The following is a 21,517-nucleotide window of genomic DNA, read 5'->3' as shown; positions in this document are numbered from 1 at the left end:
AATAACACCAAGAATAACCTAGCCTGCAAAGGTAAATATAATCCTTCGGGGGGAATTGAATATTTAATGAAATATAAGACTTTCAAGCATTCTTGATGAAAAGACTAGAGCTGAACAGAAGATCTGATTTTCAAATATAAAACTCAAGAAAAGCATGAAAAGGTAAACAAGCAAAAGAAAAATAAGGGATTCAATAAGGTTGAACTGTTTACTTTTCTACATGGGAAGATGATACCTGTAACTCTTAAGAACTTTATCACTATTAGGGCAATTAGAAAGTATATATAGACAGAGGGCATGGGTATAAATTGACTATGATGGGATGATACCCAAAGTAATCAAAGTTATATAGTGAGAAACAGAACTGACTGCACTAGAAGAGGGAAGGGAGAGGTAGAATGAAATAAAGCATCTCACAGTGGAGAGAAAGAGGTGGGGTCAGGGGGTAGTGGGCTAGGCTTGAACTCTGCTCTCATCAGAATTGGCTCAAGAGGGAAAAACATACATGCTCAGTTGGGTAGAGAAATCTATCTTACCCTACAGATAAGCAGAAGGGAAGGAGGATAAAGGAAGGGGCAGAGAGACTGATAGAACAGAAGACAGGTTGGGGGGACGGTGGTCAGAAGCAAAACACTTATGAGGAGAGAGAGGGAGGAAGGGAGAGAGACAGAGAGAGAGAGGGTGAAAGGAAAAAGACAGAGAGAGAGAGAGAGAGAGAGAAGGATAAGCAAGGGAAAATAGGATGGAGGTAAATACACCCTTAGTAATCATAACTGCGAATGTGAATGTGACGAACTCACCCATACAACAGAATGGATAGCAGAGTGCAGTAGAAACCAGAATCTTACAATATGTTGTTTACATGAAACACATTTGAAGGAGACAGCCAGAGTAAAGTAAAGAGCTGGAGTAGAATCTATTATGTTTCAGATTAAGTTAAAAAAAAAAAAGCAGGGGGACAGGAATCATTATCTCCGACAAAGCAAAAGCAAAAATAGAACTAATTAAAATAGATGAGGAAGGAAACTACATCTTGCTAAAAGGCACCAAAGTAATATCAATACTAAATATATATGCACCAAATAACATAGTATCAAAAATTTTAAAGAAGTTAAATGAATTACAGAAAGAAACAGACAGTAAAACTATACTAGTGGGGGACCTCAATTTTCTCCTCTCATAACTAGATAAATATAACCAAAAAATAACCAAAATGAAGTTAAGGAGGTGAATAGAATTTTAGAAATGTTAGATGTGGAGACAACAGAAAGGAATATACCTTTTTCTCAGCAGTACATGGTACCTACACAAAAACTTACCATATCTTAGGACATAAAAACCTCACAACCAAACGCAGAAAAGCAGAAATATTAAATGCATCCTTTTCAGATCATAATGCAATAAAAAATTACATTATCAATAAAAGGCTATGGAAAGATAGATTAAAAGTTAACTGAAAACTAAATAACCTAACCCTAAAAAATGAGTGAGCCAAAGAACAAATCATAGAAACAATAATTTCATTAAAGAGAATGACAATGAGAAAACGTATGAAAATATGTGGGATGCAGCCAAACCAGTACTTATGGGGAAAATTTTTTATCTGTAGACATATACATCAATAAAAGAAAAAAATGATCAATGAATTGGGTGTGCAACTAAAAACACCAAAGAAAGAACAAACTAAAAATGCCCAATTAAACCCTAACAAGGAAATCCTGAAAATCAAAGGAGAGATTAATAAAATTGAAAGTAAAAAACAAACAAAAAACTACTGAACTAATAAAACTAGAAGCTGGCTTTATAGAAGGAAAATGGTAAAACAGACAAATTATTGGTTAATTTGATTTAAAAAAGAAATCAAATTAACATTATCAAAACTGGAAAAGGTGAAGGTACCACCAATGATGATGAATTTAAAGCAATTATTGAGTCATTTTGACTAATACCATGCCAGCAAAAGTGATAATCTAAATGAAATGGATGAATATTTACAAATACATAAACTACCTAGATTAACAGAAGAGAATTAAATACCTGAATAACCTCATTTTAGAAAAACAAATTGAACAAGCCATCAATGAACAACTTAAGAAAAAAATCACCAGAACCAGATGGATTTACAAATGAATTCTACCTAACATTTAAGGAACAACTGATCTACATACTACAATAAACTATCTGAAAAAACAGGTAAAGGAATCCTAAGAAATTCCTTTTATGACACAAATATGGTTTGTATTCCTAAACCAGGGAAAGCAAAAACAGAGAAAGAAAACTATAGACCAATTTCCTTAATAAATAGCAATATAAAAATTTTAAATTAAATAATACTAGCAAGGAGATTAAAACAATATATCACAAAGATCATGCAGAATAGCCAGATAGAATTTTTAGCAATACATAGATGGTTCAGTATCACGAAAACTAAAAGCATAACTGACTATATCAATAACAAAAACAATAAAAATCTTATGATCATATCAACAAATGCAGAAAAAGTCTTTCACAAAATACAATGCCCATTAAGCCTTTCTCAAAATGATAAGTAGTATCTATCTAAAACCAATAGCAAACATCATCTATAATGGGGACACCTTCCCCATTATAGAGATCAGAGATGAAGCATGGATTTTCACTACCACCACTATCATTCAATATTGTATAAGAAATGCTAGATATAGCAATAAGACTAGATAAAAGAAATTGGAGAAATAAAAACAGGCAATGAGGAAACAAAACTATCACTCTTTGCAGATGACATGAGAACCCTAGAGACTCAACTAAAAAAAAAACAAACTAAACAAAACTAAGAAACTAAAAGAAAAAACTGGTTGAAACAATTAACAATTTTAGCAAAGTTGCAGGGTATAAATCCACATAAATTATCAGCATTTCTATATACTACCCAAAAAAAAACCAACAGGAAGAGATAGAGAAATTCCATTTAAAATAACTGTAGATAATATAAAATCCATGGGAATCTATTAATCAAGACAAACTCAGGGACTATATGAACACAGTTACAAAACATTTTTCACACAAATAAAGATGGATCTAAACAGTTGGAGAACTATTAGTTGCTCAAGTGAAAGCCGAGCTAATATAATAAAAATTATAGTTCTTCCTAAGTCAATTTACTTATTCAGTGCCACACAATCAGAGTACCAAATCATTAATGTATAGAGCTAGAAAAAAAAATTCATCTGGAAGAACAAATGGTCAAGAACATCAAGGGAATCAATGAAAATGAAGCAAGGTGGCATAGGAGTACCAGATTTCAAACTATATTACAAAGCAATAGTCATGAAAACAATCTGATACTGGCTAAGAAATAGAGTGGTAGATAAGTGGAATAGATTAAATATAGAAATACACAGTAGTAAATGACCATAATAATCTAATGTTTGATAAACCCGAAAATCTAAGGTTTAGGGGCAAGGACTCACCAATTGACAAAAACTGCTAGGAAAACTTGAAAGCAATTTGAAAGAAACTAGGCATAGACCAACATCTCATACCATATGCCAAGATAAGGTAAAAATGGATAAATGATTTAGACATAAAGGGTGAAATCATAAGTAAATTGAGGGTGCCTGGAAAAATGTACCTGTCAGATTTATGGATAAGGGAAGAGTTTATGACCAAACAAGAGATAGAGAAGATTATGGGAAGTAAAATGGATAATTTTGATTATATGAAATTAAAAAGGTTTTGCACAAATAAAACGAATGTAGCTAAAATTAGTAGGAAAACAGGAAATTGGGGAAAAAATTTACAGCAAGTTTCTCTGATAAAGCCCTTACTTCTCAAATATATGGAGAACACAGCCAAATTAATAAAATAATACAAGCCATTCTCCAATTGATAAATGGTCAAAGGATATGAACAAGCAGTTTTCAGAAGAAGAAATAAAGGTTATCAAAAGACACATGAAAACATGCTCAAAATCACTATTGATTAGAGAAATGCAAATTAAAACAACTCTGTGATACCACTTCACACCTAAAGTGACAGATTGGAGCTAACATGATAGAAAAGGAAAATAACAAATGCTAGAGAGTATGTGGAAAAACTGGGACACTAACGCACTGCTGGTGGAAATGTGAACCAGTTCAATCATTGTGGAGAACAATTTGGAACTAAGCCCAAAGGGCTATAAAATTGTGCATGCCATTTGACCCAATTTCTAGGTCTGTATCTCAAGAGATCAAAGAAAAGGGAAAAGGACCTACAGTATTTGTACAAAAATAATTACGGCACTTCTTTCAGTGGTGGCAAAGAATTAGAAACTGAGGGGATGCCCATCAATTGGGGAATGGGTGAACAAGTCGTGCTATATGATTGTGATGGAAAACTATTGTGCTATAAGAAATGATGAGAAGAATGGTTTCAGAAAAACCTGGGAAGACTTATATCAACTGATGTAAAGTGAAGTAAGCAGAACCAGGAGATCATTGTAAAAGTAACAGTAATATTTTTATGATGATCAACTGTGAAAGACTTAGCTACTCTGAGCAATACATTATCTAAGTTGATTTCAAAAAATCCATGATGAAAAATTGCTATCTACCTCCAGAGAAGGAACTGATGAACTTTGAGTGCAGAGTGAAGCAGCCTTTTCTACTTTATTTTTCGTGTGTGTGTGAGTGTGTGTGTGTGTGTGTGTGTGTGTTCTGCAACATGGCTAATATGGAAATGCTTTGCATAACTTCACATATATAATCTATATCATATTGCTTGCCTTCTCAAGGAGTGGGGGAGGACAGGTAGAGATAGAGAATTTGTAACTCAAAAAAATTTTTAAATGAATATTAATTTTTTTTATATTTAATTGGGAAACATTTAATGAAATAAATAAAAATATATTTAAAAAATGATCAATTGAACTTTAAAGCCTCTGGGGTCACGCTGAGGAAGAGTCCATATCAGAAGAGGCAAGAAGGATTGATAAACAATGCAGACAATTTATTATGAATCCACCCCAGCACCTAGTTTATGGTTAGGTTGGTTTAAAAATTCTAATTGTTATTTACTCTGGAAAAAAAAGTAGTATCAAAATTAATTAGATGAGTGGGAGGGGTAGAAATGGAAGGAAAGAGAATATTTGAGGGTTAGGGCCTAGAAAAGCTGTATCTAATAATTTCTATAAGGAAGATCTTACCTGAATTAATTTCAACATATTGTTTAAATTAATTCTATATATTTAAAATCAAGGGCAAGGGGATGGAGTTGGAACACTGAATTACAAAAAGATACACAAAAAAGCCATATCAAAAATGGTTTGTTTAAAAAGGAAAAAGAGCTTACTGTTTACAAAGGGCTACTTCACAAATGGTAGGAAAAAAGAACTGATTAGCTCTCCTGTGGGTCATGAAAAGTTAACTTTAGAAAGATAAAAATAAGAAAATATAGAATTGGTAGCTAAACAAAGAATAAACAAAATGTGATGTTGACATGTAATCTGTCACAAAAATGTAACAAAATTCTAAAATTACTTCTAGATACTAAAATTCTGTGTCTAACTCACAGCCTCTATTAAAATATTTGCCAAATCTACTATCTCAATCTCTTCCTTAAGAAAAAAAAAAGTCCTTAATATCAAATATGATGTCAAACTCACTTCTTTCAATTTTCTAATAGTTTCAGTTTGGTCTTCTATAATTTTGACCTTAATTTTTAATGAATCACTGTCACGTTCACTTAGCTTCCGAAGAGATTCATTCTCTGTAGTTAAAACTTCAATTTTTGCCTCCAATTTTCCATAATCTTGGGCTAGAGATGCTCCTAAATAAAAAAATGTAAACATTATTAAAATGTAACACATCAATATTTTTCAAACAAATTTTTTTAAATTGTAGAAAATTATTTTTTAAAAAGAAATAGCTCCAAATTAAGAAAATTATTATACTTTCATTGTGAAAACAAAAAAAAATCCAAAATGTTTTTCCTTGAATTACTTACAGTGCTGTTTTTAAAACCTCCAAATTTGAGTGAATGTATAGTGTGATAAACTTCAGATATTTAGGAACTGCTAGACTGGAATATGCAAAACAATCAATATGACTTTTAAAATTTACATAATAAATTCAACTGACAATTGAACGGCATTGTACTATACTTTCAGTTATTAATCAATCAAGAAGCATTTATTAAGCACCAACTAAATGTCAGGCATTGTGCTAGGTGCTGGGAATACAATAACAAAAATAAAAAAGTTCCTGACTTTAGGAGCTTATATTTTGTTGAGTGAAAATATAAGTAAATATAAAAAAAATTTGAGGAGAGGATACTAGCAACTACAGGAATCAGAAGTGCTCTCAAGTAGAAAGTAGCATTTGAGCTGGAATTTGCTTATTTTCTTTCTGTAGTCTTTAAATGGCTTTAAATATTAATTTTTCAATGAACAGGTATTTATTTTCTTTCCCCTTCCCATCATTAAAAAAAAAGAAAAACAAAAATAAGCCCCTGTAACATATATGCATAGTTAAGCAAAAAAATTCCCACACTGGCCACATCTAAAAACAGATGACTTATTCTGCATCTTAAGTTCTCTCAAATGATCCCTTTTATTATTTCTTTGACACAAAGTATGCCATTACAGTCATATGCATAATTGTTCACTTATTCCCAAAATGATGGTCACATCTGCAAATTGAGAGTGTTGGACTAGATCACCTCTGAAATCCATTTATGCTATAAATCTATTATCCCGACATTGTGATGATGCATTTTTTTTTACTACTTTTGGTAACAGAAAGGAGAAGGAAAATGAAGTAATCTTTTAATAAAAGGCAGTCTTTTCATTACTGGTTATTACTACTATTATGTTTTTGTATGTAATATGTGACAAAAGTTGCATGATTCTGACCATGGACACAAAAATACCATATAATAAAGGATTCTTCCCAACTCCTTGCTTAATTTCAATATTAAACATTTCCTGAAACAAAGTCATTATTCTAGAGAGGTGATCAATCTGACAAGGAAATACAAAATTCAATTAAAAAGTTAAAATATGCAAGAGATATGCTAGGCACTAGGAATACAAAGATAAAATCTGTCATAGTTACTTTCCTCATGGAGATTACAATTAAAGGAAATTATGACATGCAGACAAATTAGTATAATACAAGGTAGAACATTATGGATACACATGAGAGCTCTAGACAAAGTTCTCTAGGAAAATTTAAGAAAGGAAAAATTACTTTCGGCTGGGGTAAACCGGAAAGATGTTATGGAGGACATGACAATTAAGCTAGACCTTGAGAGAAAAAAGGATTTCAATACATGGAGATAAAGAAGTGTGTTCCAGATGTAGAACATACAAAAGTAAAAATAGAAAGGTATGAGAAGGTGAAATGTGGGAATAACTAATTGTCTAGCTGTCTGCTGGAGTGGAAGCTGAACAAAAAGGAGTACTATGAAATAAGTCTTGAAAGGTAAATATGAAATGCCTTAAATGTCACGAAAGGGAGTTTGTATTTATCATCTATGCAACAAGGAACCAATGCTGGTTGTTGAGCTATAGTCACACTAGATATAAAGAAAATTATTTTGGCAGCTCTGTGAAGGGTGGATTGGAGAGGAAAAGTAGGCAAGGAAACTAATGAAAAGGCTATTACAATAATTAAGTATGAGGAAATGAGGGCCTGAACTACAACAGCAACATAATTCACATTTAATATATCGTCTTACAGATTATAAAGTGCTATCTTCACAAGTTATAAGGTCGTTAGTACACCTATTATTTAAGGATTAAGACACTGGGCTTAAGAGGAAGACCTGTATGAAGTCATAGAAAGCATAAGGCAAAACAACACACACAAGTACTACTACAATGTATATACAGTCAATATGGAGAGATAACAAAACTTTGGTTAAATACAATGGTCAATGTCATTACTGTACTGTCTTGAGTTAAAAGACACTTCTCTCTTACTCATAATAAACTGTTTATTGGGATTGGTTTGGTTGTTTGTAGGAAGCACCATTTATGCCAAAACAAAATATATTGGTGCATTAAAAAAAAAAACAACTAGGTTTAAAAGTGTAGTACCTTGCCATATGGGCATACAATGTAGCCACTAGGAGTGTTAAGTGTTCTAAGTTCAGTGCTGTTTCCATTGGTATTAGCAGAAATGAAGGAAAAAGATAAGATACTGAAGAAAGAGAATCATAAAGTCTTGATAACTAATGTGGTGAGAGAAGAATTAAAGATGGTACCACATCATACATATCAGATTGGCTAACATGAGAAAAGAAGAAAATGATAAATGCTGGAGGAGAGTGGGAAAACTGGAACACTAATGCATTGTTGGTAGAGTTGTGACCTGATCCAACCATTCTGGAGAGCAATCTGGAACTATGCTCAAAGGGCTATAAAACTGTGCATATCTTTTGACCACTTGTGGGTCTGTATTCCAAAAAGATCATACCCATGGGAAAAGGACTCACATGTACAAAAATATTTATAGCAGCTCTTTTTGTGGTGGCAAAGAATTGGAAACTGAGGGGATGCCCATCAGTTCGGGAATGGCTGGACAAGTTGTGGTATATGAATGCAACGGAATACTATTGTGCTATAAGAAATTATGAGCAAGCAGACTTCAGAAAAACCTGGAAAGACTTATATCGACTGATGCTGAGTGAAGTGAGCAGAACCAGGAGAACGTTGTACACATTAACAGGCACATTGTGTGATGACTAACTTTGATAGACTTATCTCTTCTTAGTAATGCAAGGATCTAAGACATCTCCAAAAGACTCATGATGGAAAATGCTGTCTGCATCCAGAAAAAGAACTATGGAGTCTGAATACAATCGAAGCATATTATTTGCTTTCTATCTTTTTTTTGTTTCTTCTTTCTCATAGTTTCTCTCATTGGTTCTAATTCTTCTTTACAAGATGACTAATGTGAAAATAGGTTTAATATAGATGTATATGTTGAGCCTATATCAATTTACATGTTGTTTTGGAGTGGGTTGAGGGGAGGGATGGGGAGAAGATTTGGAACTCAAAATCTTATGGAAGTGAATGTTGAAAACTATTAAATTTATTAAATTAAAAAAAAGAATTAAAAATGACTCCTCAGATTTTTGAGCCCTTACATTTTTCTAGAGTCTGGGAGTATGTTGTACCATTAACAGAAACTGGGAAGTTGGAAAGGGGGAATATTGGGGAGACAATGAATTGAGTTTTGGTCACGTTGAGTTGAAAGATGTCTAGAAAACAGCTGAAAATGCAGGACTTGGAGCTCATGGAAAGACTGGTGATAGATATGGAGATTTAGAAGTCATTACCATAATGGTAATAATTAAAGGCACGGAAGTAGATAAGATTACCATGTAGAAAGATATTAAAAGAAGACTGAAGACAGAATTTTGGAACATACAGATTTAACAGGGCTAAAGGGTGACTGGTATCAATAGAGTGGACAAAGACTAACAGATATTTTCCACTGTATTTAGGAAAAATTTCTCCATTCTTAGACTTTATTTTATTTATTATATTTTAAGACTGTCTCCCTATCTCACCCAAGCTGAAAGTTCAGCATTAACTTACAGGACAGATCCTACTAATATGTATAAGAATAAAGACTTGCTTTGTTTCCAACTTGACTGATCCAGCCTTCCTTCAGCAGCTCTTGCCCAAGAAATAACCATATTGGTGCTACAGTTAGGGTGAACATCAACAGTTATGCTGGCTCATAACTCCCAAATTCAAGCAATCTACTAGTTTCATCCTCAACCTCCCTTGAGACAGGGATTACAGGTATCCCTGGCTATTCTTATTCTTTGTAATGTTTTTATCATGAGTAAATGAATTCTGGATTTTGTTAAAGGCCTTTCTTTGCATCTACTGATTTTATTGTTTATATGTTATCTTGGAGGAATAGTTTTTTCTAATGTTGAACCAGTCTTCCATGCCTACTCTTAAAGCTTGTTTGGTTATGATGACTTATTTGTTAATGAATAACTATACTCTCTTAGATACTCTAGGCTCCACTCCTTAGTCTCTAGATTTTCTCTACCATACCATGGCAATCTCTTTAACCTGGAAAGTCATTCCTTCTTTTCTGATGATTGGCTAGCTCTTCCCAGAACTTCAATTTTAAGAAAAACACCCAGGCCAGCCACATCTTCATTCATTCCTGGCCTCTACCATGACCCCTCAAGGTTACCTTCCCTTAAAACTCCCACCATTCAGTTTATTTTTACATATTATCTCCCCCTATTAAAATGTAAGCTCCTTGAGGGGAGGGGCTATCTTTCTATCTGCCTATATTTGTATCCTCAGGGTTTAGCACAGTACCTGGCACATAGGAAACAATAAATAATTGTTGATTTTACTAATATTTAATATTTTTGTATCTATATTCATTAGGGAAACTGGGCGTTATATTTATCAAGTTTTAAAATCAATACTGTATTTGCCTTACAAAAAGTATTTTGCTGTATTTCCTTTTTCATCTATGTTTAAGAATATAAGGGATTATTTGTTTTTAGAAGGTATGAACTAATTCACCTGTGAATCCATTTGAGCAGGGTTTTTATTTTATTCATTTATTCATTTATTCATTTATTTATTTATTTAGGAATGGTAATTCTTTGGTTGACCTGTCTTGTTTCTTTCTTTGAGAATGGTCCATTTAAAATATTTATTTACTGTTCTTTCAGTTTTGATCATTTGTATTTTTGTTGATAAACTTTAGTCTCCTTTAGTCCTCTAAATTGTTATGACTATAATTGTGTGTACTATTTCCTAATACCATTCACAATTTGTTATGTATTTTCTCCTTTTTCATTTGTAATTTTGTTAATTCATGTTTGTCCTTCCCCTTTTGTGACTATTTGCTAATGGCCTGCCAATGTGACTGTGCTTTGCAAAGAACCAATTTATGAATTTATCAATTCAATTTTAAAAAAAAACACTTTTCCATCTATTTGTACTCAACCTTAAAAAAAAAACTCTTTCTTTTAGACTACAGCTTCCCCCCAATTCCTTTAGGTACAAACTGAATTTATTTATTTTCTTGTTTTCTCATTTATAAAAGGCATAAGGTATAAACTGACCTCTAAAAATTGCTTTGGATACATATTACATATTTTAATATGTATGATACTACTGTTGTCAGCTATGCTTTTACTGTTTTTCTAATTTCTTTTTTAAGCTAATTATTGTTTAATAAGTTAACTTTTCAGTTTCAATGTCATTTCATGATTTGTTATAAAACTACAGTTTTAGTTTCTGTGGCTTTTACTCATTTTATATATTATATAATTCTGATTGCATTGCATTGCCTGAAAATACAGTATGCGTACTTTTTGTCTTTCTGGCTTGAAGGACATCACATGTTGAAATGGTTAACTACAGAGTCAAAGTTTCAAACTAGAATGTAATAAGCTCTTAAAAGCATTAAGACTGTTTTCACTTTCATTTCTTGCATCCCCTGTGCCTAGGTGAGTGCCTGGTACACAACAGTTTTAATAAATGCTTGTTGAGTGAATGAATGAAGTGAAGCCATAACAGGAATGATGAACTGAGAAGAGGGAGACATCAAAGACTGGGAGGATGCAATTAGAACAGAATATGTTCTATAAATCTGTTACAAAATAGGCTGTGTTCTACAAATAACAGAAATTCAGGAGAACCGAGACAGTGGCAAAGGTAGAAGGATAGGAGATAACGAACAGAGAGGGAAATTTTGTAATTCTGATAACTCAATCAAGGTTCCTACTTTTTAGATCCTGTAACACATAACTTATGCCAATAAAACCAAAAATTCTAGTTTTCTGGCTTAATCATTCAGTTATTACAATAAATATTTTGAGCAACATTAAAGGATATCACTGACTAGTTTTTTAATTGGCAAGAAAATGAATTTTCTCCTTTGATTTAGAACTAAAAAAACATAATCTTGCTATTTTTCCTTTCAGAAAATGAATTTTTACCCTTTTGTGCCAGCTCCTGTCCCCATATTTTTCTTTCTGCTCTTAAACCATCAATCATTGATTCCTGGGCTGTTAGTTGAGAAATAAGCTGTGATTTTTCCTTCTTGAGAAGTTCTATTTGAACACTCTTCTGCTTGTCCTCCTCAATCATGGCTTCAAGGGTATGGATTCGATTCTGTATACATAAAACATTTTAATTAATTTTTTTCAATTAACAGACATTCACTTTCCTCTTCCCACCATCTTCTCTTCCTTCCACGAAAGAAAAGCAAAAATCCTTATAACAAACAAGCATAATCAAGAAAAATCAATTTCCACATTGGTAATGTCTAAAATATAGGTCTCATTCTGCATCCTGAGTTCATCTTTTCTCTGTCAGGAAGTGGGTTGTTTGTCATCATCACTATTGGTACTCTGGAATCATGGTTTTCATTGTGTTACTTAGAGATCTTAAGTGTTTCAAAGTTGTTTTGTCTTTACGATGTTTTTAAAATTGTATATGCTGTTCTCCTGGTTCTACTTCACTCTGCATCAGCTGATACTGGTCTTCCCAGGTTTCTCTTGAAACCAGCATTTCTAATGACACGATATTCTAGTACATTCACATAACAATTGTTCAGTCATTCCCCAAATGATGGGCATCCCTTAGTTTCCAGTTCTTTGCCACCACAAAAAGAGATATTATAAATATTTTGTACATATGGGTCCTTTCCTCTTTCTTTAATCTTTTTTTGTGATAATTGCCGAATTAATGGTATCACTGGGTCAAAGGGTATGCACAGTATAGTAACTTTTAGAGTATAGTTTCAAACTGCTTTCCAGAATAGTTAGACTAATTCACAGCTCTACCAACAGCACATTAATATTCCTGTTTTCCCACAGCCTGTCCAATATTTATCATTTTCCTTTTTTCGTCAATTTTGCTAATCTAATGAGCGTGAGGTCTAACCTCAGTGTTGCTTTAAATCTGCATTTCTCTATTAGTGATCTGAAATATTTTTTTCATATGGTCCCTGATGGCAAGATTTTTTCCCTTGGGAAGCACCTATGCATATCCTTTGACTATTTATCAATTGAGAAATGGTTCTTATTCTCATGAATTTTAATTAGTTTCTTATATATCTCAAATATGAGACCTATTAGAGAAACATACTGCAATGATTATTAACTGTTTCCACTCCCTCGCTGTTAACTGCTTCCATTCTACTCTTAGCTGCATTGATTTTGTTTGTGCATAAAATATTGAAAACAACACAAAGGAAACATTTTAAAAAGTTTCTCACAACTTAAAAAAAATTCAATTTTTAAACTAAGTATAGTCTTTGAAGGTTGTCATAAATGTTGGCTAAATAGCTATTTCTTTAGGACACCTTTTACTTTAGTACCCTAAAAGAACAAATTCACCTATAAAAATCAGTAAGTAATTTTTTACCAAGTAGGTATATGAATGAATTTCTATTTCATTTCAAGTATCACCTGGGAGGAAAAACACCATCAAATCCTTAGTATATGTTATTTTGAAATGTAGGCAAAAGCAATAAAGGAAACTTTTAAATGTAAATTATTAAGTTGAGGGGAGAAGAAATTCAGATTTTTAAAAAATCATATGAAAACTCATTTTTAAAATGATGTTTCTCCAAACCTGTACAAGGGCAGGAAGAAAATATTACAGTCTTACCTTTAAATTTGATGTTGTTTCTAAAATTTTCCCTAATCCTGTATGAAAAAAGAAAGAAAATGTCACAATCTTACCTTTAAATTTGTTGTTGTTTCCAATTTTGACTTGGAAACTTCTGCAATTCTTGCTTTCTGTTCTTTTACCATTGAGGTCAGATCTTGAATTAAAGCAGATGATTCATTTTCTTTTTGTTGAGCCCGGGCCAGGGCATGATTTTTCTTTGCCAATTCAGCTGAAATATTTTCAAAGCCATCCTTAACCTATATTTCAAAATCAAAGCAAAAATGCATTACAAATAAGGATTTACAAAATAATTTTAAAATGACTAAATGAGAAATGATTGATATAGTAATACAAATAATAAACCAATGTTTGTTGTATTGGTAAACTATTATTGTTACTGCACTAGTGATTAAGTAGTCTGTATGAAAGGCATAATGATGAACTAGATCATGTCACCCAGACAACTGACAGTCAAAGTAGCTGAGAACTACTGAGACTAGAAAGCAATTGAGGAACTAGTCTACCTAAAAAAGTACGAAGACAGTAAAACCACAGCACTCACAAATACGTGAAAACAAAGGAGATAGGACTAGAGGCAGTGTGGCTAATGGAAACTCCATAGGACTTGGAATGAAGAGAGATCTGGGCTCAAATCCAATTTTAGACATTTCTAACAGTAATCATAACCAAGTCACTGAGCCTTGGGGGTTTCTTCATCTGTGAAATGGGGATAATCATACCTCTCAGAGTTGTGTGGCTCATGAGATCATGTATATAAAGTGTTTTTATACATCTTAAGAATGATATAAATGTTATTATTGATAATCTAATTCTCATCTGGATGGTTGAAGTGATAAGGACAGGGCTATGTAAGACAAAGTACTTGTCCTATAATCAACTGAAAAAAGTGTCAGCATTACATAAAAGACCTTTTGAAAAACACTGGAACTTTTTAGAATAAAAGAATCCAGTAAGAAGAACTTGCCTTAAGGATTGCTATGGACAAAAAAATTCCTATTGGTGCCAAGCCTCTCCATACGTAATTGTGTTGGTCTTTGCAAAGTAGTCTTAATCTGTTACTAGGACCATACTGCCTTTCCAATACGGTAGAGCCTGCAATAAGTCTCTTAATTCATTAAATGTGCTTCTTTGACACAGCGTTGAAAAACCCAGTGTCATTTCCATATCAAAATGAAGCATCAGAGTAGGATTTTGTGAAGGATATTCCCCATTATGAAATAAGAAATCAATCATGAAGACAAATGATACCGTATTACACATTACATATGCAATATACACATATTGAGAGGCACCTGGTAAAAGAATATACCTAACATATGGTGTTATAAGAAATAACAAGAGGGGCAGCTAGGTGGTGCAATAGATAGAACACTGGCCCTGGAGTCAGGAGGACCTGATTTTAAATTCGGCCTCAAACATAAAACACTCACTAGCTGTTGTGACTCTGGGCAAGTCACTTAACCCCAACTGCCTCACCAAAAAAAATAAATAAATAAAAATAGAGATTGTTTCAGAGAGACCTGGGAAGGTTTACATGAACTAATGTAGAAAGTGAAAAGAATTGGAAGTAAAATTCTACAGTAACAATGACATTAAAATGAACAAAAAAAAATGAGCTCACAAACAGTGGGTATCCCACAAAGTCCTGTCCAAGCTTCTCCCCTCTTCTTCCTCTGTATGTTTTACTTGGTGATCTCATCAACTTCCATAAATTCAATTACCTTCTCTATGCTGATGATTTTCAAATCTACTTGTCCAACCCTACCCTCTCTGCTGAGTCTTGCATCTCCAAATGTCTATTAGACATCTCAAACTGGATGTCCAGTAGATATCTCAAACTCTATATGACCCACACTGAACTCAATATCTTTTCCCCAAAGCCCTTCCCCATTCCTAACTTCCCTCTTACTGTCAAGGGTACCAACATCCTCCCAGTGACCCAGACTAACAGCTTAGGTGTCAAGAACACTTCTCTATATCTAATCTATTGCCAAGGCCTGTCAATTTAATCACTGTAATATCTCTTTTTATGCCCTTTTCCTTTGTCTGACATTGCTACCATTACAGCCTCTTATCAACTTACAGCTGGACTACTGTAATAGCTTGCTGGTTAGTCTGCCAGCCTCAGGTCTCTTCCCACTCCCATCCATCCTCTACTCAGCTGCTAAAGTGATCTTCCCAAAGTTCAGGTCTGAAAACATAACCCCCTGTCCCCCTATTCAATAAATTTCAGTGCCTCTTCATCACTGCCAGAATCAAATATAAAATCCTGTTTGACATTCAAAATCCTTTATAACTAAGTGCCCCTCCCTAATACCTTTCCAGTCTAACACTAGCTTTCTTTTTATTCCTCACATAAGATACTCTCTCTTCCTACTCCAGACATTTTCACTGGCTATCTTCCATTCCTGGAATTCTCTTCTTCCTCATCTTTACCTCCTGCCTTCCTTCAAGTCCCAGATATAAATCCACCTTTTATGTGGAGGCTTTGCCAATCTCCTTTAATTCTAGTGCCTTATTTCTGTTGATAACCTCCAATTTCTTATTTGTGCATAGTTTTCATGTTGTTTCTCCCACTAAACTCTGAGCTCCTTAAAAGCAAGGACTATCTTTTGCCTTTCTATATAACCCCAGTACTTAACACAGTGCCTAGCATATAACAGCTGCTTAATAAATGTTTACTGACCAATAATTTTGAAAGATTTAACTCTGATCAATGCAGTGATCAAACATGATGCCAGATTACTGATGAGGAAGAATTCTGCCTACCTCCTTAGAGGTAAATACTAAATGGGATATACATTTATGGACGTGGCCAATTTGGGGATTTGTTTTCTTGACTAGGGTTTTGTTTTTCTTCCTTTCTTTTTTGTTAAGGGTAGGAAATGAAAATAAATGCTTGGACTTTTATAAATAAAAATATAATCAAAAGGAAAAAAAAGAGTATCAGATTGCTGAGGTTATTAATATAATAAAACAATGCCCCAAACAGGCCCATCAATCTGTGAACTTCAAGGACCTTCTCTGTAAAATAAGGCTAATTGTTGAATTGTCATTTTCATAAGGTTGTTGTAAAGTGTAATTACTACATTAACATACGTCAATATTTCCACTGAAACAGACTGCCATTCTTACTTCTTTAAATCTTTTGGCTTCAATAGTTAAGGCCATACGAAATTCATCTTCAAGTTCTAAATACCGCTGGTTTAATATATTAATTCTCTCCTGAAATTCTTTCACTCGTTCCTCATGCCTCTTCTCTTCTTTGCCTATTTCTTTTGCCAAAGCATCCTGGAAATCAGAGCCATTCAAAGTCACTCTTGTTTCAAGTTCCTTCCTGGAATAAATAACAAATATAAATACCTAGTATCTTATTTAAAAACAAACCAGAAAAGACTTATATAGTTTCTTTGCAATCCCTCCTACTTTCATCTAGTTTTCATGGCTCATGCCTTTTTTTTTTTCAAACAGCTTTTCTTTCCATTTCTGCTAATCATCCTATCTTTATGCCCATTTTACGAAAGGTCATCTGGAGGAGAATATATCTGGACTGAAAAAATTATGAAAGAGAAACTGAAGACTCTGTGTTAATAAAGAAAACAAATTATAACATTTGTACTCAAAAGGCCAAGAACCATGTTTTATGATATCCAGCATTTAAAACTGGAAATACAAATATGTCCATGCCTAAGTCCAGTAAAAGTTGAGTGGCCTACACTACTTCCAAAAATTAACCTTGACATTTTTGTGATATTTCATCTTGCTGGAATTCAGTAAGGTGAATATTTAAGATTTGTTCCTATCCTCCCCAACTAAAGACAAAAATCAGGCAGACAAAAAAAAGTTGTACCTTGGTATGCGGTTGAAGAAAAAGTTGGCCAAGGTGCCCAGACCCAACATTGTTGAGAAAGACATGCTCTACATGCCTCCATTCTTTAATAGCACTTGAAAGACTGAGAAGTATTTTTCCTCTGTGGCAATTTCTCCAAGCCCTGCTCCACTGTAACTTCAGGTTTGGCTTTGCTTCTGAAGTACTGAGAATATATCTCATCTAATTTTTGGTTGGACTCAAAGAACAACAAAAGTTGCATGGGGACAGAAAAAAGTATGTATGTGAGACATTCTTTACAGCTAGTACTGTGTATTCAATGACATGATGTTAGACATTTAACCCTATATGCTGGGGAGTTCAGAACTTTACCGAAGCCAGCTCAGAGACCAATTTTAGGCATTTGGAGAAACTAGGATACTTGCTAGTACTATTACTGGTTCAAAACTGTTTTTTATCTTTTCCATTTAGTTACTGCTTACCTATGTTCCTGTTCTTTCACTGCCAGAAGTTCATGAAGTTGTTGTACCTTTTCTTTCTGTTGATGAAGGGATGCTCTAAGCAGCTGTATTTCTCTCTCAGCAGCTGAAGCTTTGAGTTCTACCTCTTGAACTCGCTTCATCTGAATGAGAAAAGCAATTACAGTGGTAATTTTGGTAATGATTAGCCCTCCTCCGAGTTTAATCTCACAAGCCTGCTCAAGATATTAAGAACAATTTCAACTACTCTTGGCAATTTTTAATCAGGCTTACATAAATGAAGTAATTAATACTATATTTACTTACTAGCTGTGTGACCCTGGGCAAGTCACTTAACCCCAATTGCCTAAAAATAAAAAAAAATACTATATTCACAGACGATGTAGATACATAACTATCAAATTTCTTATAGAAACTTTGGTAGTAACAACCATTTGTCCACACATAATAACTCCCATTTAAGGAATATGAAGAGATAGAGATTCTTAAAAATTGCCTCTATTCCCCAATTTGGGTCAATCTGCAGAATGTCTTATTGACTGTGTCTCATTGGTCCTTTCTTCAACATGTACCAGTGTTGCAACAATATCTGATTTCAGAAAGCAACGATAGACTTAGCATGGAACTAATTTTTGTAGGTCGTATTTTCAAGATATATTTCAATTCTTTCTTGTGAACATTAAATATTGTAAGCTTAGTGTAATGTACTTTATAGTATAGCTAGATGGCTCAGTGGATAGAGTGCTGGGCCAGGAGTCAGGAAGACTTAAGTTCAAATCCGGCCTCAGATGCAAGCTGTGTGATCCTGGGTAAGTCACTTAACCCTTGTTTGCCTTAATCCATTGAAGAAGGAAATGGCAAACTACTCTGGTATCTTTGTCAAGAAAACCCCGTGGACAGTACTGGCATGCTGTGATCCACGGGGTCATAATGAGTTGGACACAACTGAACGTCTGAACAACAACGTATACTTTAGGATTTGGACCTATGAACTTATGCTAATTCATGTAACTTAAACAATATTGAAGTAAATAAATAGCTACCTCTGCAACCTGCTGCTGAGCTTTTTGTTTTTCCATTTTTGACAATGTTTGTTCCAAAGTTCTTATAACTCTATTTTGCTCCTCTTCTTTATTTCTTGATTGACTTAGTTCATTACTGAGTTTCTCAGTTTCACTCTTAAATTTCTGGACAATGGTTTGGAGCTTTGCTTTAGCATTTCTCTCCTTCAAAATCAATTCCTTTAGCCTAATGTAAAAAATGAAACAAAACAAAAACTAGCATATATTAGGTTCTCCATTTATATAAAAATTTATAACTTAGCTTAAGACAAAACCTTGCTCCACAGACTATGCTATTAATCAGTGGATACATGCCAATGTTGTCCCAGCAGTCTCTGAAAGGTATGAAGTCAGCTTCCTAAGTTTGTGCCTACTCTGAAGGCATCTCTGATAACCTGCCTACAGAGGGAACAGTGGATCATCCACATGGTTACAAATGTTGGTGCTAGGCACCATGGAGACTAGGATGCTGCCTGGGTAGTTTTGCTTATCAGGAGAGACAAGTAGCACTAGATACCTATCTAGTTATCCAATACAGCCAAGATGGCACTGTGTATAAACTGCCCCCAAATTCCATCTGGATATACTACAGTACCTAAGGGATATCATCTTCTGACTCGAAACATGAAACAGGATCAACTATTCATGGTAAGCATAATGTTTTGGTCGTTCCTCAATGGCTACTGTATGGAAGGAGATGAAGTAAGGAGAGGTAAATTTATGTTATTTAGGAGGGAAATTAATTTTACAAATATGAAATATGAATATTTTATTATACAAAGAAAAGAGAGAAAATCTCCTAAAAATGTATATGAAACAGACTGGTTAAATTTAACATAATAGAAACAAAAAACAGCCCAGTTTGTCTCTGTCCCTCATGAACTTCCTTCTGTTGTCTTCTGTTGTATTTAAAAAAATTTTCAGTGACACCCTTTAATTTTCTCCTTTATTCTGCATAATAGTTACTACCCACCAACTCCCTTTCCCACTCAAAAAACAAATCTTCCCTTGCAAGTGAAGCAAAAACAAATCACATTTTGGTCATTTCTAAAAATATATGCCTCATTCTGCACTTCTAGTCCATTACCTCTCTCCCAAGAGGTTTAAAGCATGACTCATTATCAGTACAGTCAATTCTGCTATAATACTTGGCTTGAAAATGCAAATCTGTTCAAATACAATTTATACATTGGGGAATGACTTGAACATAACTTGAATTTTGTGTTTGTTTATGTACAATCCCATCCATGAGAAACAGCAAGGAAATGGAAAAACTGCACCACTTCATAATAACTCACAAGCTATAACCCTTCTGACGTTCACTTCCACAAGGAAACTTGGTCTTTTTCAAGGTCAAGTGCCATCTTTATTACATATCTTCTGATGCAGTAGGACCTGTAGGTTGGTCCTCCCCAGACTCTCCTCTATCATCCATCATTGTCCAGGTCCACCAAAGCTGCCCTCTCACCCACAGAGACTGACTTTGCTAGCCTGCACCCTGTGGGAACTGGGGAGCAGGGTAAGCAATAGCCCAAGGCCTTGGACACTGATGCTATTATAATGTTTATGTATTTCTTAACCATTTAATATGTATATTTAACACATGCTATCATTTTTGTTAAGGTTTATATCCTATTTTTATGTTATCACTGACAAAGTTTTTGAAGGTTAGACTTAAACTCTGTAGTTTTGGTTATGCATAGCATGGTGATTCTTAGGAACTCATATGTCATGTTATAGCAGAACTAGCTGCATTCTGAAATCATGATCAGTAACTATAGTAATCAGAAGTCTAAAGTCTTTCAAAGTTGTTTTCTTTTATAATATTACAGTCATGTAAGTTGTTCTCTAGGTGCACTTCCAACTATACATCTCGAAATGGATGTCTAGTAGATATCTTAAACTAAATATGTCCAAAATCAAACTCATTACTTTTTCCCCTAAATAATGCCCTCCCACTTCCTTACTACTTTCAAGGACAACAGCATCCTCTCAATCCCTCAGGTTGGCAACCTCCCCAAACCACTAGCACAGTCTCTGAGGACCCATAATAATCTCCACTATAAGATAAAGCAGTGGAATAAATTTTCTTACAATTTGAGCTTACAAAAACAGTAGTATTTTCCTCTTCGTTAGATGTATCCATGTAAAGGCTAGATGACCACTTGACAAGTGTGAAATAAAGAGATGCTTATTTGGGCACTGGACTAGACAGAAATATTTCTTATATTTGGATTAAAAATTGATTTCACAAGTATAAGATGGAGGGGGAGGAAATGGTTAGAAAGCATTCTGGAGTTTTTAGTGGACTTCAAACACATCAACAGTGAGTTTATTACAGTGATGAAGAATTAACAGTGTGATATGGCAGCCATGAAAACTAATTTGATCTTGGTCTATATTAATGGAAGTTTAGCTTCTGGGATTAAGGATATGAAAATCACAATAAGTCATATACTCTGTACTAGGGAAGTAGAAAGGTACTGATCAA

The 21,517-nt window shown here is 33.9% G+C and overlaps 1 protein-coding gene across 1 annotated transcript in view; it reads right to left on the bottom strand.

The window, feature by feature from the left end:
- The window catches only part of LOC114053937 (leucine-rich repeat and coiled-coil domain-containing protein 1-like), a 55,425-nt gene that overhangs the window by 12,599 nt on the left and 21,309 nt on the right, over nucleotides 1-21,517 (bottom strand). Inside the window, 6 exon segments of the mRNA XM_027877081.1 lie at nucleotides 5,624-5,787; nucleotides 11,956-12,130; nucleotides 13,708-13,893; nucleotides 16,793-16,994; nucleotides 17,969-18,108; nucleotides 19,009-19,213. Of these exon segments, the coding sequence (XP_027732882.1) occupies nucleotides 5,624-5,787; nucleotides 11,956-12,130; nucleotides 13,708-13,893; nucleotides 16,793-16,994; nucleotides 17,969-18,108; nucleotides 19,009-19,213 (1,072 nt within the window).

The sequence above is a fragment of the Vombatus ursinus genome, unplaced genomic scaffold, assembly GCF_900497805.2.
Source record: "Vombatus ursinus unplaced genomic scaffold, bare-nosed wombat genome assembly UNPS02014812.1, whole genome shotgun sequence".
Classification (NCBI taxonomy): Eukaryota; Metazoa; Chordata; class Mammalia; order Diprotodontia; family Vombatidae; genus Vombatus; species Vombatus ursinus.
The sequence above is the reverse complement of the archived record's forward strand: the minus strand, read 5'-3'. Positions and strand labels throughout refer to the sequence as shown.